The sequence below is a fragment of the Seriola aureovittata genome, chromosome 12, assembly GCF_021018895.1.
Source record: "Seriola aureovittata isolate HTS-2021-v1 ecotype China chromosome 12, ASM2101889v1, whole genome shotgun sequence".
Taxonomy (NCBI): Eukaryota; Metazoa; Chordata; class Actinopteri; order Carangiformes; family Carangidae; genus Seriola; species Seriola aureovittata.
Window position 1 is genome coordinate 8,368,751 of NC_079375.1, and position 22,377 is coordinate 8,391,127.

At 36.2% G+C, this 22,377-nt stretch overlaps 1 protein-coding gene and 1 long non-coding RNA gene across 3 annotated transcripts in view; one reads left to right on the forward strand and one right to left on the reverse strand.

Annotated features, from left to right (window-relative positions):
* LOC130178504 (retinal-specific phospholipid-transporting ATPase ABCA4-like) overlaps window positions 1–14,952 on the forward strand; it is a 37,697-nt gene extending 22,745 nt beyond the window's left edge. Inside the window, exons 26-50 of one of the 2 annotated variants that reach the window (XM_056390812.1) lie at window positions 392–597; window positions 1,717–1,771; window positions 2,082–2,138; window positions 2,698–2,861; window positions 3,052–3,176; window positions 3,318–3,416; window positions 3,832–4,113; window positions 4,267–4,299; window positions 4,446–4,551; window positions 4,635–4,709; window positions 5,015–5,184; window positions 6,490–6,667; window positions 6,857–6,972; window positions 7,294–7,441; window positions 8,238–8,361; window positions 8,804–8,933; window positions 9,141–9,261; window positions 10,131–10,193; window positions 10,562–10,668; window positions 11,839–11,980; window positions 12,275–12,409; window positions 12,703–12,806; window positions 13,021–13,113; window positions 13,704–13,953; window positions 14,143–14,952. In XM_056390812.1, coding sequence (XP_056246787.1) covers window positions 392–597; window positions 1,717–1,771; window positions 2,082–2,138; window positions 2,698–2,861; window positions 3,052–3,176; window positions 3,318–3,416; window positions 3,832–4,113; window positions 4,267–4,299; window positions 4,446–4,551; window positions 4,635–4,709; window positions 5,015–5,184; window positions 6,490–6,667; window positions 6,857–6,972; window positions 7,294–7,441; window positions 8,238–8,361; window positions 8,804–8,933; window positions 9,141–9,261; window positions 10,131–10,193; window positions 10,562–10,668; window positions 11,839–11,980; window positions 12,275–12,409; window positions 12,703–12,806; window positions 13,021–13,113; window positions 13,704–13,953; window positions 14,143–14,259 — 3,200 coding nt within the window. In that variant the 3' untranslated portion in view covers window positions 14,260–14,952. The remainder of the gene's footprint in view (window positions 1–391; window positions 598–1,716; window positions 1,772–2,081; window positions 2,139–2,697; window positions 2,862–3,051; window positions 3,177–3,317; window positions 3,417–3,831; window positions 4,114–4,266; window positions 4,300–4,445; window positions 4,552–4,634; window positions 4,710–5,014; window positions 5,185–6,489; window positions 6,668–6,856; window positions 6,973–7,293; window positions 7,442–8,237; window positions 8,362–8,803; window positions 8,934–9,140; window positions 9,262–10,130; window positions 10,194–10,561; window positions 10,669–11,838; window positions 11,981–12,274; window positions 12,410–12,702; window positions 12,807–13,020; window positions 13,114–13,703; window positions 13,954–14,142) is intronic. The other variant, XM_056390813.1, reaches the window with a different exon arrangement.
* A 101-nt stretch (window positions 14,953–15,053) lies between these two features.
* LOC130178506 (uncharacterized) overlaps window positions 15,054–22,377 on the reverse strand; it is a 44,305-nt gene continuing 36,981 nt past the window's right edge. Inside the window, exon 4 of the long non-coding RNA XR_008829176.1 lies at window positions 15,054–15,376. This is a non-coding gene — a long non-coding RNA (uncharacterized LOC130178506). The remainder of the gene's footprint in view (window positions 15,377–22,377) is intronic.

Here is a 22,377-nt window from a genome sequence, read left to right on the forward strand (position 1 = left end):
AGTAAACGGGGATGTGTGTGTGTGTGTGTGTGTGTGTGTGTGTGTGTGTGTGTGTGTGTGTGTGTGTGTGTGTGTGTGTGTGTGTGTCACCTGCAGGGTGTCTACTGAAGTTGTAAAAACAGCTACAGAAGCAGTGTTTTCTCACTACTTATAATTTAGTGGCGATATTGACCCAGGAGTCGTTTCCTCCTAATTCTGCCTGAGGACAAAGTGCTTGAGATGCAACACCATGAAGTTGTCTAAGCACAAATTGCTCATGCATTTTAGCGCTTGAATAATAGTGTTTGTTTTTTGGGGGCATAATAAGCAGTTTCCCTTCTTTTGCCGTTGCTTTGGTTTCACTTTATTCTTCAGTGCCTCCTCCAAAAGTGATTTTCTGTCTTCTTCCCAGGGGATATAGACAGCATCACCAGCCTCATCCACCACCACGTCCCAGAGGCCAAACTGATTGAGACGATAGGACAGGAGCTGACCTATCTGCTCCCCAATAAAGGGTTCAAGCATCGGGCGTATGCCAGTCTGTTCAGGGAGCTGGAGGAGACTCTTGCTGACATGGGCCTCAGCAGCTTTGGCATCTCTGATACATCACTAGAGGAGGTGGGGACATCTCTCATTGCAGGGGTGGAGCAGTGAAAGTACATTTAGTAATTTTATGGTTTTTTTTTTTTTTTACACTTCATTAGAGAGAGAAATATTGTACTTTTTTTTTACTCCACTACATTTATCTAACAGCTGTACAGACTAGTTACTTCTCCAATTAAGATTTTCACATAAAAACATACATGCTTTTAAAATTCAAAGTATTACGAAACATTAAGTCTCTGTTTGTCTTCTGACCTCTACAAAAAAGCAGTGCCGTGTATATATCAGTATTAACAATCAGTAATGTAATATTTTATCATATTATATCACAGAGGACTTCTTACTGCAGAACAACTACTTGTACTTTGCTGACTTAAAGTACGTTTTGTTGATAGAAGGATTTTAAATGCAGGACTCTATTATGTAATGGAGTGTTTTGACACTGTTGTATTGTTACATTTACTTAAGTACAAGGTTTGAATACTTCTTCCACTGCTGTCAAATTGTTAATCAGTGTGGTATTTTAGTTCTGCATTTGCTGCTTCTATCATGAATGTCCCATCAACCTTCAAGTGGTAAACACCCCAATTTTTGCAAATTCTGCCGTCATCCGCGAGAACAATGCCTGTAGTTAGTTCTGGAATGATTTACTTGAAACTCTTATGATGGAGGATACAAGGATACAAATACTTCTTGACTATCGCTTCAGTGGTTGATACTACAGTCTTTACTTCTGCTGCTAAAAATCATCTTATCAAGTATTTTTTTGTCTAAACGTCTTGCTCGTGAAAGAATCTGCCAGCACAAAACAATATTTCAACGTTTGGCCAGATAAATTTGCTTCAAATACTTGGTAAAAATTTGTCACATTGTCTTGAAACAATAAAAAGTAAGGCAGGAAAATGACTTAATTATATGAAATCCTTGAAACATCTGAGTGCATATTTGAATGTGATGGCGCGTGTGTGAGTCTTTTTCCTGTCTACATCTGAATACATCACAGGTTGTGTTCTGTTTCCCTAATAGAAACCTCAAGTTTATTAAAGTAATATGAAAATCCTGTATTTCTGATCTTAAAGGAGGAACTTTTATTTAATGTGTGGAAAGTTTTCAAAGTTTTTCTTGATTTTTCAGATATTCATAAAGGTCACTGCGGATGGAGAAGCAGCGAATAATGCCACCACTCCTGGTAAATACCACCACTGATCTTCTACACGGCCTTTTCCTGAAATTGAATTTCTGACCCTTTGCCCTGTCTCTCTACCGTGCTGTTAAGCTGTTTGCCCCTCACCTGTTTTTATTATGCTGTTATTGTCATATATCCCCTAACTGTCACTTGACTAGTAACTACAGTACCTCTTTAAATTTCACATGTGGTGTGGTGCATCATTTGTCAGTTTTCACCCTTAGTTTTGTGTGTGTGTTTTCGTGTGTGTGTTTTCGTGTGTGTGTGTGTGGATGTTTTGTGTCTCACTTTTGTGTCGCACTCCCACCTCTAGAGCAGTGGATGTTACAGCGGAGAAAAAACGACAATGTTGGTGTAGAGGGAGATGAAGGTCAGAGACTCGAGAGCTACTCAACAGAACTGTGGCAATATAAAAGCTTCTTTCTTTTTTTGGAGAATCTACCGGACCTGGGTCAATCAGAAGGAATTTCATCAGCTGCATTTTATGTTTTTATGTGGGGTTCATCACATCAGGACAGTTTGGATCTCATAATGTAAGGGATCCATAACAGATACGATAGTCTGACAAATGAAAAACATTTCTGTGACTGTGCGAATTATTAAGTGTCAGTCATTTTGCTCTCCATGCAGTTTGACTGATCCAGGTCTGGGAAGATGCAGTAAACAAGATAGCGGGAAGCTTGGAGAAAAACTTTGCTGCTTCCATGCTCTTTTCTTGCCCAGCACTGCTTCACATTTATACATTTACTCTGATTTCCTCGAGACCTGCCCAGAGCAAAAGTCAGAAACCTCCGATGAGCTTAGGTGCTCTGCTCAGTCAGATTTCAGCTGCTGATCCCAACCCTGCCTCTCCAGCCTGCTGCAAATGTTTTGTCCTCAATAGATATTTCAATTACATTACTCACTGTATGTTTTCTTTTTGACCACAGAACAAAACGGCGTCAATGGCACTACCCATGGTGCATCAGACAGCAGTGCAGGAAAGGCCTCCCGGCAGGTGAAAGGTGCCGCTCTGATCCTGAAGCAGTTCCATGCGCTGCTGGTGAAGAGGTTTCAACACGCCATAAGAAGCCAGAAAGACTTCCTGGCACAGGTTTGTGCTGTTGACAGTTTGGACTGAGAGTCGACTTGGGAGCTGTGAATGGTTCTTATCCACTGTGGCAGCAGATGAGTAGATATAGTTGCCAAAGAAACAACACATGGGAATGTCTTTGTCAAAACCATGTGGAAAAACAATGATGTTAATTTTTAACAGAGTGTAATTTATTCCTGTGTGATTTCAGATCGTGCTTCCTGCCAGTTTCGTGCTTATTGCTCTGATCTTCACCATGGTCGTCCCTCCGTTCGGCGAGTATCCCAGTCTGACTTTGACACCCTGGATGTATGGACAACAATTCACCTTCTTCAGGTCAGACCTCGTGACAGACACAGTGAAGTGGCAGCCGCTGCCTGCTAATGAAGTTCACTTATATAAAGTATCCGTAAATAGGTAAATGCGCAGGACCCAAGCTGATTTTCTTTCTTTGCATTTTTTCTCCTCTCTGTTTAGTAATGAGCAGCCATTTGACCCCAAAATGAAGCGCTTCACAGAGCGTTTGTTTAACCCACCAGGCCTGGGGACGCGCTGCATGGAGGGAGAACCGCTGGGGTGAGCATCAGGACTATTAGATAGGATAGGACAGCACAGGGTTGGAAAGGATGAGATCGTTACACAAGCGCATATTGCTCCTATTACTCAAAATAAGTGGTGCAGGCATCTTGGACCATTAAGAGATAATGAGGAAAAGACCTTGTCTTCCATGCCTGGAAAACATAGTGACTTTATAAGAGTTACCAGTGCAGAGAGATTTAACATAAACCAAGAATCTAGCTGTAGTAACAAAAAAGATACACACAAATACACACGTAGTTATTTCTAGGATCTCACTTTAAGTTCAGAAGGAGTGGACGGAGACAAAGCGTGAAGTAGATGATCTAGTGGCCAAATCGTATAAGCAGATACATATTACGTCTAAATGCTCATTGATTTTACCTTTTGCACTTCCGCGCTCATTTCCCTCCAGAATGTCCTGCAGCAACAGCACATCAGAGTGGGAGTTTCCTGACGTCTCCCCCGTGGTCAGCAACATCTTACAGAGTCCTGAGTGGAACCAGAGAAACCCGTCTCCCTCCTGCCAGTGCAGCACCAGTAAGAAGCTGACCATGATGCCCATCTGTCCCATCGGCGCAGGAGGCCTCCCCCCTCGCCAGCGAGTCGAGGCCAACGGGGACATGATGCTGGATCTGACGGAGAGGAACATCTCTGACTACCTGGTCAAAACCTACCCGAGTCTCATCAGAACCAGGCAGGTTAACGTGCGCGTTCAGATGGTCAAACCTGGAAATACAACATAAGAATTACAATGAAAATGAAAATGCTTGAATCATTTTGTTTGACCTGTTATTTAACCCATTTTTTAATACCTCTCTGCTTGATCAAATTAATTTTCATTCCACAGCTTGAAGAGCAAATACTGGGTGAATGAACAAAGGTAATAATTTGCACTTTATTGCTGTAAGTCTCTTCACATACCCATCAGTCTCAGTCTCCCTCTTGTGTATATTATTTATGACAACACTTTAAAGACAAGTCACCGTGGAGTGATGAGAGTAAATCTTCTGCCGTCTCTCTTACCAGATACGGAGGTCTGTCAGTTGGGGGACAACTTCCCATCCTCGATGTGAACCCCACAGACATCCAGAGTGTTTTCCACCAGCTGGGGCAAATGCTCAACATCACAGGGGTAATTAGTGGTTTGCTGTTCATTTACAGACATGAGGGTAGAAGTCCATTAAGTGAGTTTGCGGTGACTGTTGTCTTTCACAGGGTTACAATTCTGGACTTGCGCTGAGGGAGATCGGTCCTTTCTTGCGATACATGGAAAGTGAATTCAATATAAAGGTGAGTGTGGGTTGGATAGAAGTAGTTACTCAGTGAAAGATTCTTTGCCTACAGAGGTAGATGTCTATCTCTGGCGCTTTGCTTTCATATTACAAACTTTTCAATTTATAAAGTCTGTCATATCACAAGGACGCTGACTGATGGCTGTAAGTGCTGGCTTTAATAGCTTTGCTTCCCACTTAAAGTAATGAAGGTTTTATGTAAGGAAGGTCAGCTGGCAAGTCCATGTAGCGTAGATCAGGACTGTAATTACTGAGTCAGAAGGCTGTGAGATGTATTCAATTAACTCTGCTCTCTGCTGTCAGGTTTGGTATAATAATAAAGGCTGGCACGCCGTGGTCGCCTTCATGAATGTGGCCAATAACGCCATCCTGCGGGCCTTCCTGCCCCCATCTGCCAAACCTGTCGAGTTTGGCATCACTGCCATCAACCACCCTCTGAACCTCACCAAAGAGCAGCTCTCCGAAGTCACTGTGTGAGTGTTACTTTTATATTTATTTGTTATTTATTTCATTTATTTGCTTGTGCATTAAAAATAGATATAATATAAAGTATATATACACAAAAATCCAGCCATATATACTGCACTATTATTAACATGTACCTGGATATACTGTACGTGAAATTAAACAAAGGCTTGTGCAGGGGAGGAAAAGCTTTTACCTCTCCTAAAAACTCAAGGAAAGTAAATGCACTGCACTTAAACTCGTTTCTAGTCTTATCGACTGCTCAAAGTGCTTCACAATACAAGAAACATTCACCCATTCACTCACACGTTCATACAGCGCATTTTCTGTCACACACACTCACACACCAATGATACATCACCAGCAATTTGGAGTTCAGTATCTTGCCCAAGAACACTTCGACATCCATATTGGAGGAGGCAGGAATCAAACCACCGACCCTCTGCGTAGTGGATGTCCCGCTCTACCTCCTGGGCCACAGCCGCCCCCCAAACAGAAAAATGAACAGTATTATATTAAATAGAAATAATGACGAGGTAGAAAGCTTACGACAAAGTTAAGAAAATTAAACTGTATATTTTACGCTCCAACACAAGAGTTTAGTGTTTTTTATTGTTCTATTGTCTGGGTTTATTGCTGTAAAGAGACATCTACATTATGCTGACATTTAATTTAGTTTTATCGATTTTTTGCTACATTGCGCAGCTACAAGACCTGCTGCTCTGACTCTGACATTTTAACACCAGTTTCCCACTAATTAAAAAAAACAATGATAAATAAATCACATCATTATTTGAATGACCTGACTTTATTTTAAGATCTAATGAAGTAAATTATAGATATAGTATATCATTCATATTTATTATTTCTGTATTATAGTCATTATTATGTTTTTATATTTATTATTATTTTATTTCTATTGGCAGAAAGTTCCACCTGAGCCTACATGTACATCAAGTGTTGTGGCTTTAGGTTTAAAGGCTTTATATGGATTTGCTTATTTTTCTATTTATAAATTTTTTTTTGTTGGTAATTGTAATGTGGCATTTACAAATATATGATGAATTACACAATTTAATTCATTTCAGTTTTCATTAACTGACTATTGGATCCTTTTAGTAACTCAGTAAACACATCTTTTAGTCATAGTCAATGACTCAGAGTCATTTTTAACTTTGCCTCTTAAATATTTTCCGTGCAGTTGTGAGTTTGCATATCAGCCTTTTTGAAAATGCTGTGACATGTCTTGTATTTGATGTCATACTCCCGGACCAGAGTGCACAGTACTGACTCTATCGACCTCCTTCCCTCAGGTTGACCACCTCAGTAGACGCCGTAGTCGCGATCTGTGTTATTTTCGCCATGTCCTTCATCCCCGCCAGCTTCGTCCTCTACCTCATCCAGGAGCGTGTCACCAAGGCCAAGCACCTGCAGTTTGTCAGTGGGGTCAGCCCTTTAGTTTACTGGGTGGCCAACTTCTTCTGGGACATGGTGAGTCAATCAATATAAAATCAGTATAAAATATAAACTCAGTAAGGGGTTGGAAACTTTTAGTGTTTATTCACACATCACATCCATAGATTGATATTGTGGATTTGAGTGAATTTATCTTACATGTTGTTGCTTTTGTATAATAGTTGATTTCTGTATTTATTTACTCATATGAATTTTCTCTCCTAGATTAACTACTCTCTGAGCACTGCGATGGTGGTCGGCATTTTCATGGCTTTTGACAAAAAGTGTTACACATCAGCGTCCAACCTGCCAGCACTAGTTGCACTGCTTCTACTATATGGGTAAGGCTTTGCTTAGTTTCATTTATCTTTTGCACATATCTGAAAGGGAAGCACAGATTGTGCAGGTGAGGTAGCGCTTTACTGTAAGAGCACCGAAAGGGCTTCATTAAGATGTCGCACCTTTAAACAAAAAACAAATGTGTGACTGAATGAGAAGGAGAGGAAGTGGATAACAAGCCGATTCACCAACAAAGAAATCCATAGAGAAGGAACAAAATGTATAAAAGACATGAAAGGGAGGTGAAATAAACTATGAAAACTCTGACAACTGGAATTTATTTTGAAATATTTTGTCTTTTCTCTGGCTCCCTTGCATCATAGATGGTCGGTGACGCCCATGATGTATCCCATGTCGTACATATTCAACATCCCGAGTACTGCATACGTCTCTCTGTCCTGCATCAACCTGTTCATAGGCATCAACAGCAGCGCCATCACCTTCATCCTGGAGCTGTTCGAAAACAATCGGGTAAGAGCATAAAATATTGCAAACAAAGACACAATTAATTTCAAATGTAATGACCAAATGTCTTTCATGAGAAAGGGCTACTGACTGGTAGTTGCATACGCAAAGACAAATAATGTGGTGCAGCTGGGGAAGCAGATGAGTCACAGGTGTGCAGGGTAGGGGAACACACCGTTTACCTGATCGACCAGTGAGGAATGAACATGTAAGACAATGATGACGCCTGCCAAGAGACTCTCAGTCAAGTGTTTGAACAAACCAGGTCCAGTTACTGTGTGGCACCGGTGTTTTTTAAGAAGAAAAAAATACCCTAGGAGGAAACAGGAGTGGGGGAAAAAGGCCCCGGATGCTGCTGACACTGTGACAGGTGACTTCCTGCTCCGTCAAAAAAAAATGTTCTTCCCACCAGATGGTTCTCTCCACTGTACATCTGTGCTCCTCCTCTTGCACTGTCACTGGTTTCATAGCAGATGAGTCAAGAGACCCACGTTTTTGTTTTGTTTTTGCAGTAAATCATAACTTTATGCACTTGTTTGATTATTTAATTCCACAGTGATTATTTGAGTAAAGGTTCTGTTTTAAATGAATTTCGTTAGATATGACGTAAATGTTTAATGAGAACTAATTGAAATGATGATCATGCAGTGATGTCAGACATTTAGTGGACTACTTCAAGTTTAATGTAGACCTATATATTTCTCCCACAACATTGACTGACCACAATTAGTCTATTATTGTAAAGTGTTCACTTCTGCTCTTCAGGGAGATGTGAATTGGATGTGTGTTGTTGTGTTTCCAGTCTTTGCTGATGTTCAATGAGTGGCTGAAGAAAGGCCTGCTGGTGTTCCCTCACTTCTGCCTGGGGCGAGGACTGATAGACATGGCCATGAATCAGGCTGTCACTGATGTTTACGCCAGGTTTGGTAAGGAGTGTATACTTAGTGGTCATAAAACATAAAAGGTTTGGTTAGGAGTTTTGTTTGACTTTTAAATAATTACTTACATGTCATCAGAAAAAGCTGCTATTTGAATTATTGTTTTTAAACTGTGAGATACACACTTGGAGAGAAAAGCCCATTTTGCAGTTTCCAATGGAAACAAAGTATACATTTACAAAACTGAACCTTTACTCATCAAAATTGTATTCGTTCAGTAGGAAGTTGTGTATAACTGCTCCTCAGTCGTGTCAGATGTCATCCATCCTACAGACTCTGCAGTATGGATGACTTATAACTGTCCTCGCTATCTGGAAAAGTAATGTTTGTACAGCCTGTGAGATGTATAAAAATAAAATCTTGTGGGGTTTTCTTTTTACTCAATGAACAAAGGGTTCATTTTCAGCACAGATCTCGTCTCTTTTTCCAGGTGAGGAGTACATAGCGGACCCTTTCCGGTGGGACTTTGTGGGGAAAAATGTTGCTTTCATGGCGGTGGAAGGCTTTGTCTACTTTATTCTCAATCTTCTCATCCAGTACCGCTTCTTCTTGGACCGCTGGTGAGGAACTGGCTTAACACAGATCAGCGTACAGGTTTACATACACAGCATCTTAACCTTATTACACCAGTACTCTTCACCTTTCCATTGAAACTTAACCAGGAAACATGCATTCACACAGGGTCACGCCTCTGGCCAAGCCATTAACAGATAAAGTGCAGCTCATGTACAACATGTGATTTTTTTTTTTTGTTCTGTACTCTTCAGGTTATCAGAATACAAGGAAACGGCAACACTAGATGAAGATGATGATGTTGCATCAGAACGGCAGAGAATTTATGATGGACGGAGCAAGACAGACATCCTGCAGATCAGAGACCTGTCAAAGGTAAACATCACTCACTCGAACACGTCTGTGACTAAACTTGACTTCATGTAATCTTAATTCTATAATCATACTTTACACTGTAATAGACACTGTATTATAAAATTTAATAAGCTCCTTTTATATTTGGCCATCCTGAAATCCAACAGAATTTGTTAGTTTTAGTTTACCTTTGTTTTCATTCATCCTTACTCATATAGTTGAATGAAATGTCATTCTCCCAAAGGGCCAAGGAGCAGGATGAAGTTAGAGTAGTTATGTACATCCACAAAACCTCAGTGAGTTAGGTGCTGGATAGAAAAAAAGGAAAGAAAAATGTATAAAATTGAAATATAACCACACATTAGAATTACAACTCCTTCTTAATTTCAAATGATTTTGTTTGTATTGTTTCGATGTTTTGACCAACCTCAGGTTTTATACCTAAAAAGATGCTCTGGCCAAAAAACATGCACAAAAAATGGACACAACAATACAGACAAAACGATGGGAAAATAACAATTCAGCAAGTTCTTAACAATCCTGACAACACATTATATTACATAGATAGATTAGATAATTAAATATAAAAAACATTGTTGATTTTGTTTAGTAGAATTGAATTCATAAAAAAAAAACTGCAGCATTAACAGCAAATAACAGCAGATAAAGGAAGAGACAAAGGGAATACATTTATAATATATAAATATATAAGACACACTAGGTATAATACAAAACAAATACTAAAGATGATATATACATTCATATTAATGCATTATAAAAAAGAAACTGGCACATTGTATTGATTATACAATCGTACATAATAAAATGTACACAAACATAATGACGCAAATAAACTGAATTATTATTGTTTCCCTGGTTTCTCTGCACAGACGTATGTGGGCAGGAAGAGGGCAGCTGTGGACCGGATTTGTGTGGGAGTCCCTGCAGGAGAGGTAAAGTCACTGAGTTCATTGAGAACTACTAATCCTTTCTTTTAAATTCTGATTCTTAAGTTTTGTCTCCTTGTATTTGCTCAAGTAAACCCACACACCGACTAAGCTTTTAGCCACACACTTAGAGATGCAGATGCATTTCATCAGCAGGCAGCATAATGAAGTATATTTATCTATGGTCTTATTTTTGTCTGGGTGTGTTTGTTATATTTCTATTATACATGGACATTTCCAGACATGTTATGAAAACAAATAGAATATTAGAGATTCATAAGGAAATCAGTAGTCATATGTTAAGTGCTTCCCTTGCAGTATCTCAGCTGAATCTGTGCTTGTATTGACACCGTGACTGTCTTTTGTCCTGTTAGTGCTTTGGTCTCTTGGGAGTCAATGGAGCTGGAAAGACGACGACCTTCAAAATGCTGACTGGTGACACTGATGTCAGCTCTGGGGAGGCCACTGTGGCTGGTTACAGGTACATAAAGATCAGTCAAAGCTGTCCCTGCACAATGCAACACAAACCCTTTTCAGGAGAGGATTGGGTGTTTATAAAAAAAAAAAAAAAAAAAAAAGATCTGGTTGGTTTTGATTTATCCTGCACGCAGTTCCAGATGGGAAGCTGCTGGAGACAGTCCAATTAGTTAGAAAGTTTAGAGACCCAGAAGGTCATTCAAACATAATCTACATCCTGTGACTAAAACCCACATTTCGCAAAGAAAGGGGCTTGATGGACAATTAAGTTTATGAAGTCCCAAATCTAATTGAGCAGTAGTTTTGGTGCCAGTATTGTTCAATAAAAAATATTTTCATGCCAACTATTTGAAAGTACACAGTTCTCCCCTCAGAGCTCGTCAGGGTTGGAAAAGCTCTCAAACAGCATTTAAGACACTTAAACTCTACTGGATCCCTGATTAATGAAAGTCCAGATTAGCTATTATCATTATTTGCTTTTTAAAGCTATTTAAATGAACTATGAATTATAGTGACCCCTGACCTTTCTGGCAAGGAACCACCCTCCCTTAAAATACAGCAATATTATTCACTTCTCCTCAAGGGCCATGGCCTCAATGTGGATGTTAGTTACATTTACTTTTTCCTTCTCTTCCTGTATTTGACGGATGAGGAGGTGAGAGTATCGTCTTGTTCTTGTTGTTATATCATGGTGGGTACTTTGACCAGAATGATCACTAAACCATCGAGACATGTGTCACCATGGGAACATAAATTGAAGTCCCACTCCACACGGGTAGAGACTGCTTGAGTTAGGCATTTATGTACGATGGTTAGAGTTAGGTTAAGGCGATAGAGACTGCATTATGTCAATGAGTGTCCCCACAGGGATAGTGGAATGCACACAAACATACACACATTGCTTTTTGTGAAAAACTGATTAATTGGCAGTAATTTATGACAAAAACAAATTTGTTCATTAAATGAATAAATACAGTCGATAAGAAAATAAATTTGTCATGTTTTATTTATTCAGACTATTGACTAAATTTTGCTCACAGTACTCTCAGCCTGAGATGACATGTTTTAAATAACAACATTATCAGTATAACCCACACTCAGAATTGATTGATATTTTGTTATTAGTGCAATGTTATGAGCTCTGATGGCTCACTCCTTGTGTCTTGTTTGCCAGCATTGTGACAGAGATTCTGGACGTGCACCAGAACATGGGCTACTGCCCTCAGTTTGATGCCATCGATGAGCTTCTTACTGGCAGGGAGCATCTCTACCTCTACGCTCGTCTCAGAGGGGTTCCGGAGTCAGAGATCCCCAGAGTGAGTAGGACTCCCGCTGCTTCACACCTTTAGCTGTCTCAGGGTGTCTCATGCTGCTACGTAACTGAAGCTACTATTTGGCTACGCACTAAACAAAAAGCTCATCTGTTTTGTGCATCTTCCCTTTACTGTTGCTCAGTGTTTGCTAATGTTTGTTTTGTGCTTTTAATTTTGCAGTAGTGTTGTTATGAAGCGCTCAGTCAACAGTAGGGGCTCCCCATCCTGAGATGTATGCAGTAATGCACTTTGGGTAAAAGTACCCTCCAAACAACACTTGTCCACTTTCCCTTGTAGGTGGCAGAGTGGGGCATCCAGAAGCTGGGTCTAACAGAGTACGCCGGCTGCTGTGCAGGGACCTACAGTGGAGGCAACAAACGTAAACTTTCCACAGCAATCGCAATGATTGGCTGCCCAGCGCTGGTGCTGCTGGTGAGTCAGCCAATGACAAGGAGCTCATGAGCCCATTATTTGGGTTTTTGGGTTTTATGCAGGGATTTGTCACTAAAATGGTATATGGATCCAGATGGGAAGCCATATGGGTTCAGTCAAGCCTGGCCTCGAATGTTTTATACATTGGCAGGCAACAGCTCGGTTCAATTCAAGTTGGCATAAATCTAAGATCTTTGCCATATGCTGATAGAGATAAGGATTTGGTCTCTGCTCACATGTGCTCAGAGTCAAGTTTGCTGTTTGTTTGTGCCTGTGTCTGTGTGTGTGTTTAGGACGAGCCCACGACGGGGATGGACCCGCACTCTCGGCGCTTTCTGTGGAACGCCATCATGAGTGTCATTCAGGACGGCAGGGCTGTAGTGCTGACATCACACAGGTTCAGTATCTAATAATGAAATTAATCCACTGCACACATCTGCTGCAGCAGCTGACCAAACACAATTAACTGTTTTGCGAAGAATTGTTGATGAAATCATGACTAGATGGGTGTTTGCTTCATTTTACTATAGAGACTTGTGAAATTATGATTTATTGCTCACAGACATGTAACAGCAGCAATAAAATATGGATTATTGTTGTTTTTCCTCCAGTATGGAGGAGTGTGAGGCCCTCTGCACTCGACTGGCCATCATGGTCAATGGGACCTTTAAGTGTTTGGGTACCATCCAGCACCTCAAATACAAGTAAGAGATTTTGAGTGTTTACGAGTTCAGCATCAAATTTTATTCATTAACTCGCAGTCTCTAGGTGGAAAGCAACACCAATGTTAACTCTCGTCTCTATAACGTCTTTTTTTCTACTCCAGTTAGCATGCTAACCAGCTAGCCCCAGCCTGTCTCGTCACTTTCCGATAGCAACTCATTATAGCCTCTGATCTGCCCTGAAGATGTAGCGCTGCTCAGAGGGCATATTATAACCACTTGTCTTGTAAACACAACAATGGCTGACGCTCTTGTCAAGCAACAATCACCACCACTGATTCCCAGCAAGAAACCACGTTCGACGGCAGAGAAATCTTACAAACCCCTTTTAATAAATGAAGAAAGATACAGTTTGACTTTGAAAATACTAATAACATGAAGTTACATCTTTAGAAACTAAAAATACATCTACTGTAGCATTGGTTAAAATATTTGGTCTTCAATGAAGTAACCACAAGACATAAAAGCACTTCCAATGTAGTAAAAGCTGTAGATCTTTATATAAAGTATGAAAAAATATACAGTATATCCTTAAAGATGTCTAATATTTATACGCTGTTTCCCTTTTCCAGATTTGGTGACGGCTATGTAGTGACCATGAAAATCAAGGCAGCTAAAGTTGGCTTGTCCCCAGAGCTGGAGCCAGTCGAGAGCTTCATGGAGAGCTGCTTCCCTGGCTGTGTTCAGCGGGAGAAGCACTACAACACACTGCAGTACGAGATTGCTTCCTCCTCCCTAGCCAGGATATTTCAGCTGGTGGTGGCCAATAAAGAAAGGCTCAGCATTGAAGACTACTCCGTTTCTCAGACAACACTGGACCAGGTACGTCAGAAACTAAAAAAAAAAAAAGTTTTACTTGTCTTTAAAGAAAACTGTTTAATTTCTTATTTTAAACATGGCTCAAAAACTATGCTGGAAATCACTAAATCATGATCACCACACCTAAACAGATGCAGTACATTTTGCTCCTTTAACGAGATCAGTTCACAGAATTTACTTCCTGTCGTTCAGGTGTTTGTCAACTTTGCCAAGCAACAGACAGGAGAGGACGAGGATGTTACATTACACAGACGAATGGCAGGAGGAAGAAAAGACATCAAGATTTCACCGGTGAAGAGGAAAACATGACAAAGTCACCTGTAAAAATACAGACACACAAATGTAGAGGTGTTATTCTGCAGGGCAGTAAACTAACTTCATAACACCTTTCATATTTCACTAGCCAAATTTGCTTTTTAGGACAGGGATGAGCCTGAGGTCACTGGTAGAGCAGTCTGTCAAAAACCAAACATGTCTGACACATTACTTGAAATCATGTGTGTTCATGTTAGTTCTTCATCTGAAAGAAAGATATTTCTGTTTATATTGACTGACTTGTATAAATATGTACATATTGTATGTGTAATTAATACTTAAGCACCTTAGCAGTATTTTTAAAATGTCTACATTGACACACACACCTCAATTTTATTTACCGTCTTCAAATGAAGTGTCATTTCATCTTGTTTGTCTTGACTGTCTGAATACAAAACATGTTTACTATAACTTCTGTTCTTTTCAGTCACTTACTGTTTTAAATGTAAGTATTTCTTTGTCTGCTGTGTTTCATACATTGCTGTGTCAGTACAAAATAGCATGAGATGTTCCTCTTAAAGGATTACATTTGAGGATAAGAAAGCTTTTAGATGTAAATAAAGAGGAATTCTATTTTGTATCTGGCCAAATAAACCTTAAACATGCTTTCTACTTTATGCTCTGTGCAGTCTTGCCTAGCTGATTGGTACTGCATCATCAAACCCAAATAAAACAATCCAACCTTTAGGTATATGTGAAGTGCAGTATTTGTCATCAATATATTTCAGTCCGTCCTTGCTTCTGTTATAGAAAGAATTAAGCCACTGTGGGTTCTTCAGAGTTGAAAGGCTGACCTACAGTACATCTTCTGACCGCCACTGAAAAGCTAAGAAAGCCACTGCAGGTCAGTGGACTGGCTCAGAGATAGCTTTGCATTGTGGCCTGTCACAACCTGGATTTATGTGACACACAGTCCAATTACTGTTCTTCTGCCGCAAGTGGATGGTGTCATTGCCTCAGGCCGCCCACTAGCCTGAATCTCATCGGCTACCTCAAAGAAACAGAGGGTTGATGGCACTGCGGCTCCTAATGAATTCTCTGGTGTGGATCTCATGCTCCTCTCCTGCCCATATGGTCATCTGGATGGAGCTGATGAGCATGAATAGGACCGCTGTGGGAGGGCAAACAAGTCATACTGTAAGGGTGTGAAATATGACTGCTTGTATATGGCTGAACACTGAAAGAGGCTTAGAGTATGCTGAGACAAAAAAAAAAAAAAAACACCTGTTGTCTCTCTTATCAGAACAAATTCTTATTAAAAACAGTGTAGAGCTGGAAACTAAACAAGTATGTTTACTCAAGTACAAGCGTGAGCTACATTAATTGTGTATTTATACTATGACGTTTTTATGACACTTGATGCCTTACTATACTATGGTTTTTTTATGATATTTTATGCCTTACTATATTATGACATTCTTATGGCTTTTTATACCTTACCTAACTATGACATTTTGATACCTTACTAAACTATGACGTTTTTATGCCTTACTATATTATGACATTTGATACCTTAGCTAACTATGACGTTTTTATGACATTTGATGCCTTACTATACTATGGTTTTTTTTAATGCTATTTTATGCCTTACTATATTATGACACTTGATACCTTACCTAACTATGACATTTTTATGCCTCACTATACTATGACATTTTATGCCTCATTATACTATGACGTTTTTATGTCTTACTAAACTATGACGTTTTTATGATATTTTATGCCTTACTATATTATGACATTTTAATGACATTTTATGCCTCATTATACTATGACGTTTTTATGTCTTACTAAACTATGACGTTTTTATGACATTTTATGCCTTACTATACTATGACATTCTTATGATTTTTGATACCTTACTATACTATGACATTTTTATGACATTTGATACCTTACTATACTATGGTGTTCTCAATACATTTTATGCCTTATTATACCCAGACGTTTTCATGCCTTAATATATTTTGACATTTTTAAGACATTTGATGCCTTACTATACTATGGTTTTTTATGCCTTACTATATTATGACATTTTACTGACATTTTATGCCTCATTATACTATGACGTTTTTATGTCTCACTAAACTATGACATTTTTATGACATTTTATGCCTTACTATACTGTGGTGTTCTCACTACATTTTATGCCTTATTATACCCAGACGCTTTCATGCCTTACTATATTTTGACATTTTTAAGACATCTGATACTATGTTTTTTTTTTTTTTATAATATTTTATGCTTACTATATTATGACATTTTAATGACACTTGATACCTTACCTAACTATGAAATTCATATGCCTTACTATACTATGACATTTTATGCCTCATTATACTATGACATTTTTATGCCTTACTAAACTATGACATTCTTATGAAATTTGATACCTTACTAAACTATGACATTTTTATGCCTTCCTATACTATGACGTTTTTATGACATTTGATGCCTCACTATACTATGACGTTTTTATGACATTTTATGCCTCATTATACTATGACGTTTTTATGTCTTACTAAACTATGACGTTTTTATGACATTTTATGCCTCATTATACTATGACGTTTTTATGACATTTTATGCCTTACTATACTATGACATTCTTATGATTTTTGATACCTTACTATACTATGACATTTTTATGACATTTGATACCTTACTATACTATGGTGTTCTCAATACATTTTATGCCTTATTATACCCAGACGTTTTCATGCCTTAATATATTTTGACATTTTTAAGACATTTGATGCCTTACTATACTATGGTTTTTTATGATATTTTATGCCTTACTATATTATGACATTTTACTGACATTTTATGCCTCATTATACTATGACGTTTTTATGTCTCACTAAACTATGACATTTTTATGACATTTTATGCCTTACTATACTGTGGTGTTCTCACTACATTTTATGCCTTATTATACCCAGACGCTATCATGCCTTACTATATTTTGACATTTTTAAGACATCTGATACTATGTTTTTTTTTTTTTATAATATTTTATGCCTTACTATATTATGACATTTTAATGACACTTGATACCTTACCTAACTATGAAATTCATATGCCTTACTATACTATGACATTTTATGCCTCATTATACTATGACATTTTTATGCCTTACTAAACTATGACATTCTTATGAAATTTGATACCTTACTAAACTATGACATTTTTATGCCTTCCTATACTATGACGTTTTTATGACATTTGATGCCTTACTATACTATGGTTTTTTTATGATATTTTATGCCTTACTATATTATGACATTTTAATGACATTTGATACCTTAGCTAACTATGACATTTTTATGACATTTTATGCCTTACTATACTATGACATTCTTATGGCTTTTTATACCTTACTATACTATGACATTTGATACCTTACTAAGCTATGACGTTTTTATGCCTTCCTATACTATGACATTTTTATGACATTTGATGCCTTACTATACTATGTTTTTTTTATGATATTTTATGCCTTACTATATTATGACATTTTAATGACATTTGATACCTTACCTAACTATGACATTTTTATGAAATTTTATGCCTTACTATACTATGGCTTTTGCTACCTTACTAATAAAGTATGACGTTCTTATGCCTTACTATACTATGACATTTGATACCTTACTAAATTATGATGTTTTTATGACATTTGATATCTTACTATACTATGGTGTTCTCACTACATTTTATGCTTTATTATACCCAGACGTTTTCATGCCTTAATATATTTTGACATTTTTAAGACATTTGCTGCCTACCCAACTATGACGTTTTTAAATGACATTTTATGCCTCATTATACTATGACGTTTTTATGTCTTACTAAACTATGACGTTTTTATGACATTTTATGCCTTACTATAGTATGACATTCTTATGATTTTTGATACCTTACTATACTATGGTGTTCTCAATACATTTTATGCCTTATTATACCCAGACGTTTTCATGCCTTAATATATTTTGACATTTTTAAGACATTTGATGCCTTACTATACTATGGTTTTTTATGATATTTTATGCCTTACTATATTATGACATTTTAATGACATTTTATGCCTCATTATACTATGACGTTTTTATGTCTCACTAAACTATGACATTTTTATGACATTTTATGCCTTACTATACTGTGGTGTTCTCACTACATTTTATGCCTTATTATACCCAGACGCTTTCATGCCTTACTATATTTTGACATTTTTAAGACATCTGATACTATGTTTTTTTTTTTTTTATAATATTTTATGCCTTACTATATTATGACATTTTAATGACACTTGATACCTTACCTAACTATGAAATTCATATGCCTTACTATACTATGACATTTTATGCCTCATTATACTATGACATTTTTATGCCTTACTAAACTATGACATTCTTATGAAATTTGATACCTTACTAAACTATGACATTTTTATGCCTTCCTATACTATGACGTTTTTATGACATTTGATGCCTTACTATACTATGGTTTTTTTATGATATTTTATGCCTTACTATATTATGACATTTTAATGACATTTGATACCTTAGCTAACTATGACATTTTTATGACATTTTATGCTTACTATACTATGACATTCTTATGGCTTTTTATACCTTACTATACTATGACATTTGATACCTTACTAAGCTATGACGTTTTTATGCCTTCCTATACTATGACATTTTTATGACATTTGATGCCTTACTATACTATGTTTTTTTTATGATATTTTATGCCTTACTATATTATGACATTTTAATGACACTTGATACCTTACCTAACTATGACATTTTTATGAAATTTTATGCCTTACTATACTATGGCTTTTGCTACCTTACTAATAAAGTATGACGTTCTTATGCCTTATTATACTATGACATTTGATACCTTACTAAATTATGATGTTTTTATGACATTTGATATCTTACTATACTATGGTGTTCTCACTACATTTTATGCCTTATTATACCCAGACGTTTTCATGCCTTAATATATTTTGACATTTTTAAGACATTTGCTGCCTACCCAACTATGACGTTTTTATGCCTTACTATACTATGACGTTTTTTAATGACATTTTATGCCTCACTATACAATGACGTTTTTATGACATTTTATGCCTCATTATACTATGACGTTTTTATGAAATTTTATGCCTTACTATAATATGACATTCTTATGATTTTTGATACCTTACTATACTATGACATTTGATACCTTACTATACTATGGTGTTCTCACTACATTTTATGCCTTATTATACCCAGACGCTTTCATGCCTTACTATATTTTGACATTTTTAAGACATCTGATACTATGTTTTTTTTTTTTTATAATATTTTATGCCTTACTATATTATGACATTTTAATGACACTTGATACCTTACCTAACTATGAAATTTTTATGCCTTACTATACTATGACATTTTTATGCCTTACTAAACTATGACATTTTTATGACATTTGATACCTTACTAAACTATGACGTTTTTATGCCTTCCTATACTATGACATTCTGATGGCTTTTTATACCTTACTATACTATGGTTTTTTAATGACACTTGATACCTTACCTAACTATGACATTTTATGCCTTACTATACTATGACATTCTTATGGCTTTTTATACCTTACTATACTATGACGTTTTTATGACATTTTATGCCTCACTATACTATGACGTTTTTATGACATTTTATGCCTCATTATATTATGATGTTTTTATGTCTTACTAAACTATGACATTTTTATGACATTTTATGCCTTACTATACTATGACATTCTTATGATTTTTGATACCTTACTATACTATGACATTTTTATGACATTTGATACCTTACTATACTATGGTGTTCTCACTACATTTTATGCCTTATTATACCCAGATGTTTTCATGCCTTACTATATTTTGACATTTTTATGTCTTACTGAACTATGACATTTTTATGACATTTTATGCCTTACTATACTATGACATTCTTATGGCTTTTTATACCTTACCTAACTATGACATTTTTATGCCTTACTATACTATGGTTTTTTTATGATATTTTATGCCTAACTATATTATGACATTTTAATGACACTTGATACCTTACCTAACTATGACATTTTATGCCTTACTATACTATGACATTTTTATGACATTTTATGCCTCACTATACTATTACGTTTTTATGACATTTTATGCCTTACTATACTATGGTTTTTTAATGATATTTTATGCCTTACCATATTATGACATTTTAATGACATTTGATACCTTACCTAACTATGATGTTTTTATGAAATTTTATGCCTTACTACACTATGACATTTTTAGGACATTTTTATGCCTTACTATACTATGGTGTTCTCACAACATTTTATACCTTATCATACCCAGACGTTTTCATGCCTTAATATATTGTGACATTTTTAAGACATCTGATACTATGGTTTTTTTTTTAAATAATATTTTATGCCTTACTATATTATGACGTTTTTATGACATTTGATGCCTCACTATACTATGACGTTTTTATGACATTTTATGCCTCATTATACTATGACGTTTTTATGTCTTACTAAACTATGACGTTTTTATGACATTTTATGCCTCATTATACTATGACGTTTTTATGTCTTACTAAACTATGACGTTTTTATGACATTTTATGCCTTACTATACTATGGTTTTTTATGATATTTTATGCCTTACTCTATTATGACATTTTAATGACATTTGATACCTTAGCTAACTATGACATTTTTATGACATTTTATGCCTTACTATACTATGACATTCTTATGGCTTTTTATACCTTACTATACTATGACATTTGATACCTTACTAAGCTATGACGTTTTTATGCCTTCCTATACTATGACATTTTTATGACATTTGATGCCTTACTATACTATGTTTTTTTTATGATATTTTATGCCTTACTATATTATGACATTTTAATGACACTTGATACCTTACCTAACTATGAAATTCATATGCCTTACTATACTATGACATTTTATGCCTCATTATACTATGACATTTTTATGCCTTACTAAACTATGACATTCTTATGAAATTTGATACCTTACTAAACTATGACATTTTTATGCCTTCCTATACTATGACGTTTTTATGACATTTGATGCCTTACTATACTATGGTTTTTTTATGATATTTTATGCCTTACTCTATTATGACATTTTAATGACATTTGATACCTTAGCTAACTATGACATTTTTATGACATTTTATGCCTTACTATACTATGACATTCTTATGGCTTTTTATACCTTACTATACTATGACATTTGATACCTTACTAAGCTATGACGTTTTTATGCCTTCCTATACTATGACATTTTTATGACATTTGATGCCTTACTATACTATGTTTTTTTTATGATATTTTATGCCTTACTATATTATGACATTTTAATGACACTTGATACCTTACCTAACTATGAAATTCATATGCCTTACTATACTATGACATTTTATGCCTCATTATACTATGACATTTTATGCCTTACTAAACTATGACATTCTTATGAAATTTGATACCTTACTAAACTATGACATTTTATGCCTTCCTATACTATGACGTTTTTATGACATTTGATGCCTTACTATACTATGGTTTTTTTATGATATTTTATGCCTTACTATATTATGACATTTTAATGACATTTGATACCTTAGCTAACTATGACATTTTTATGACATTTTATGCCTTACTATACTATGACATTCTTATGGCTTTTTATACCTTACTATACTATGACATTTGATACCTTACTAACTATGACGTTTTTATGCCTTCCTATACTATGACATTTTTATGACATTTGATGCCTTACTATACTATGTTTTTTTTTTTTTATAATATTTTATGCCTTACTATATTATGACATTTTAATGACATTTGATACCTTACCTAACTATGACATTTTTATGAAATTTTATGCCTTACTATACTATGGCTTTTGCTACCTTACTAATAAAGTATGACGTTCTTATGCCTTACTATACTATGACATTTGATACCTTACTAAATTATGATGTTTTTATGACATTTGATATCTTACTATACTATGGTGTTC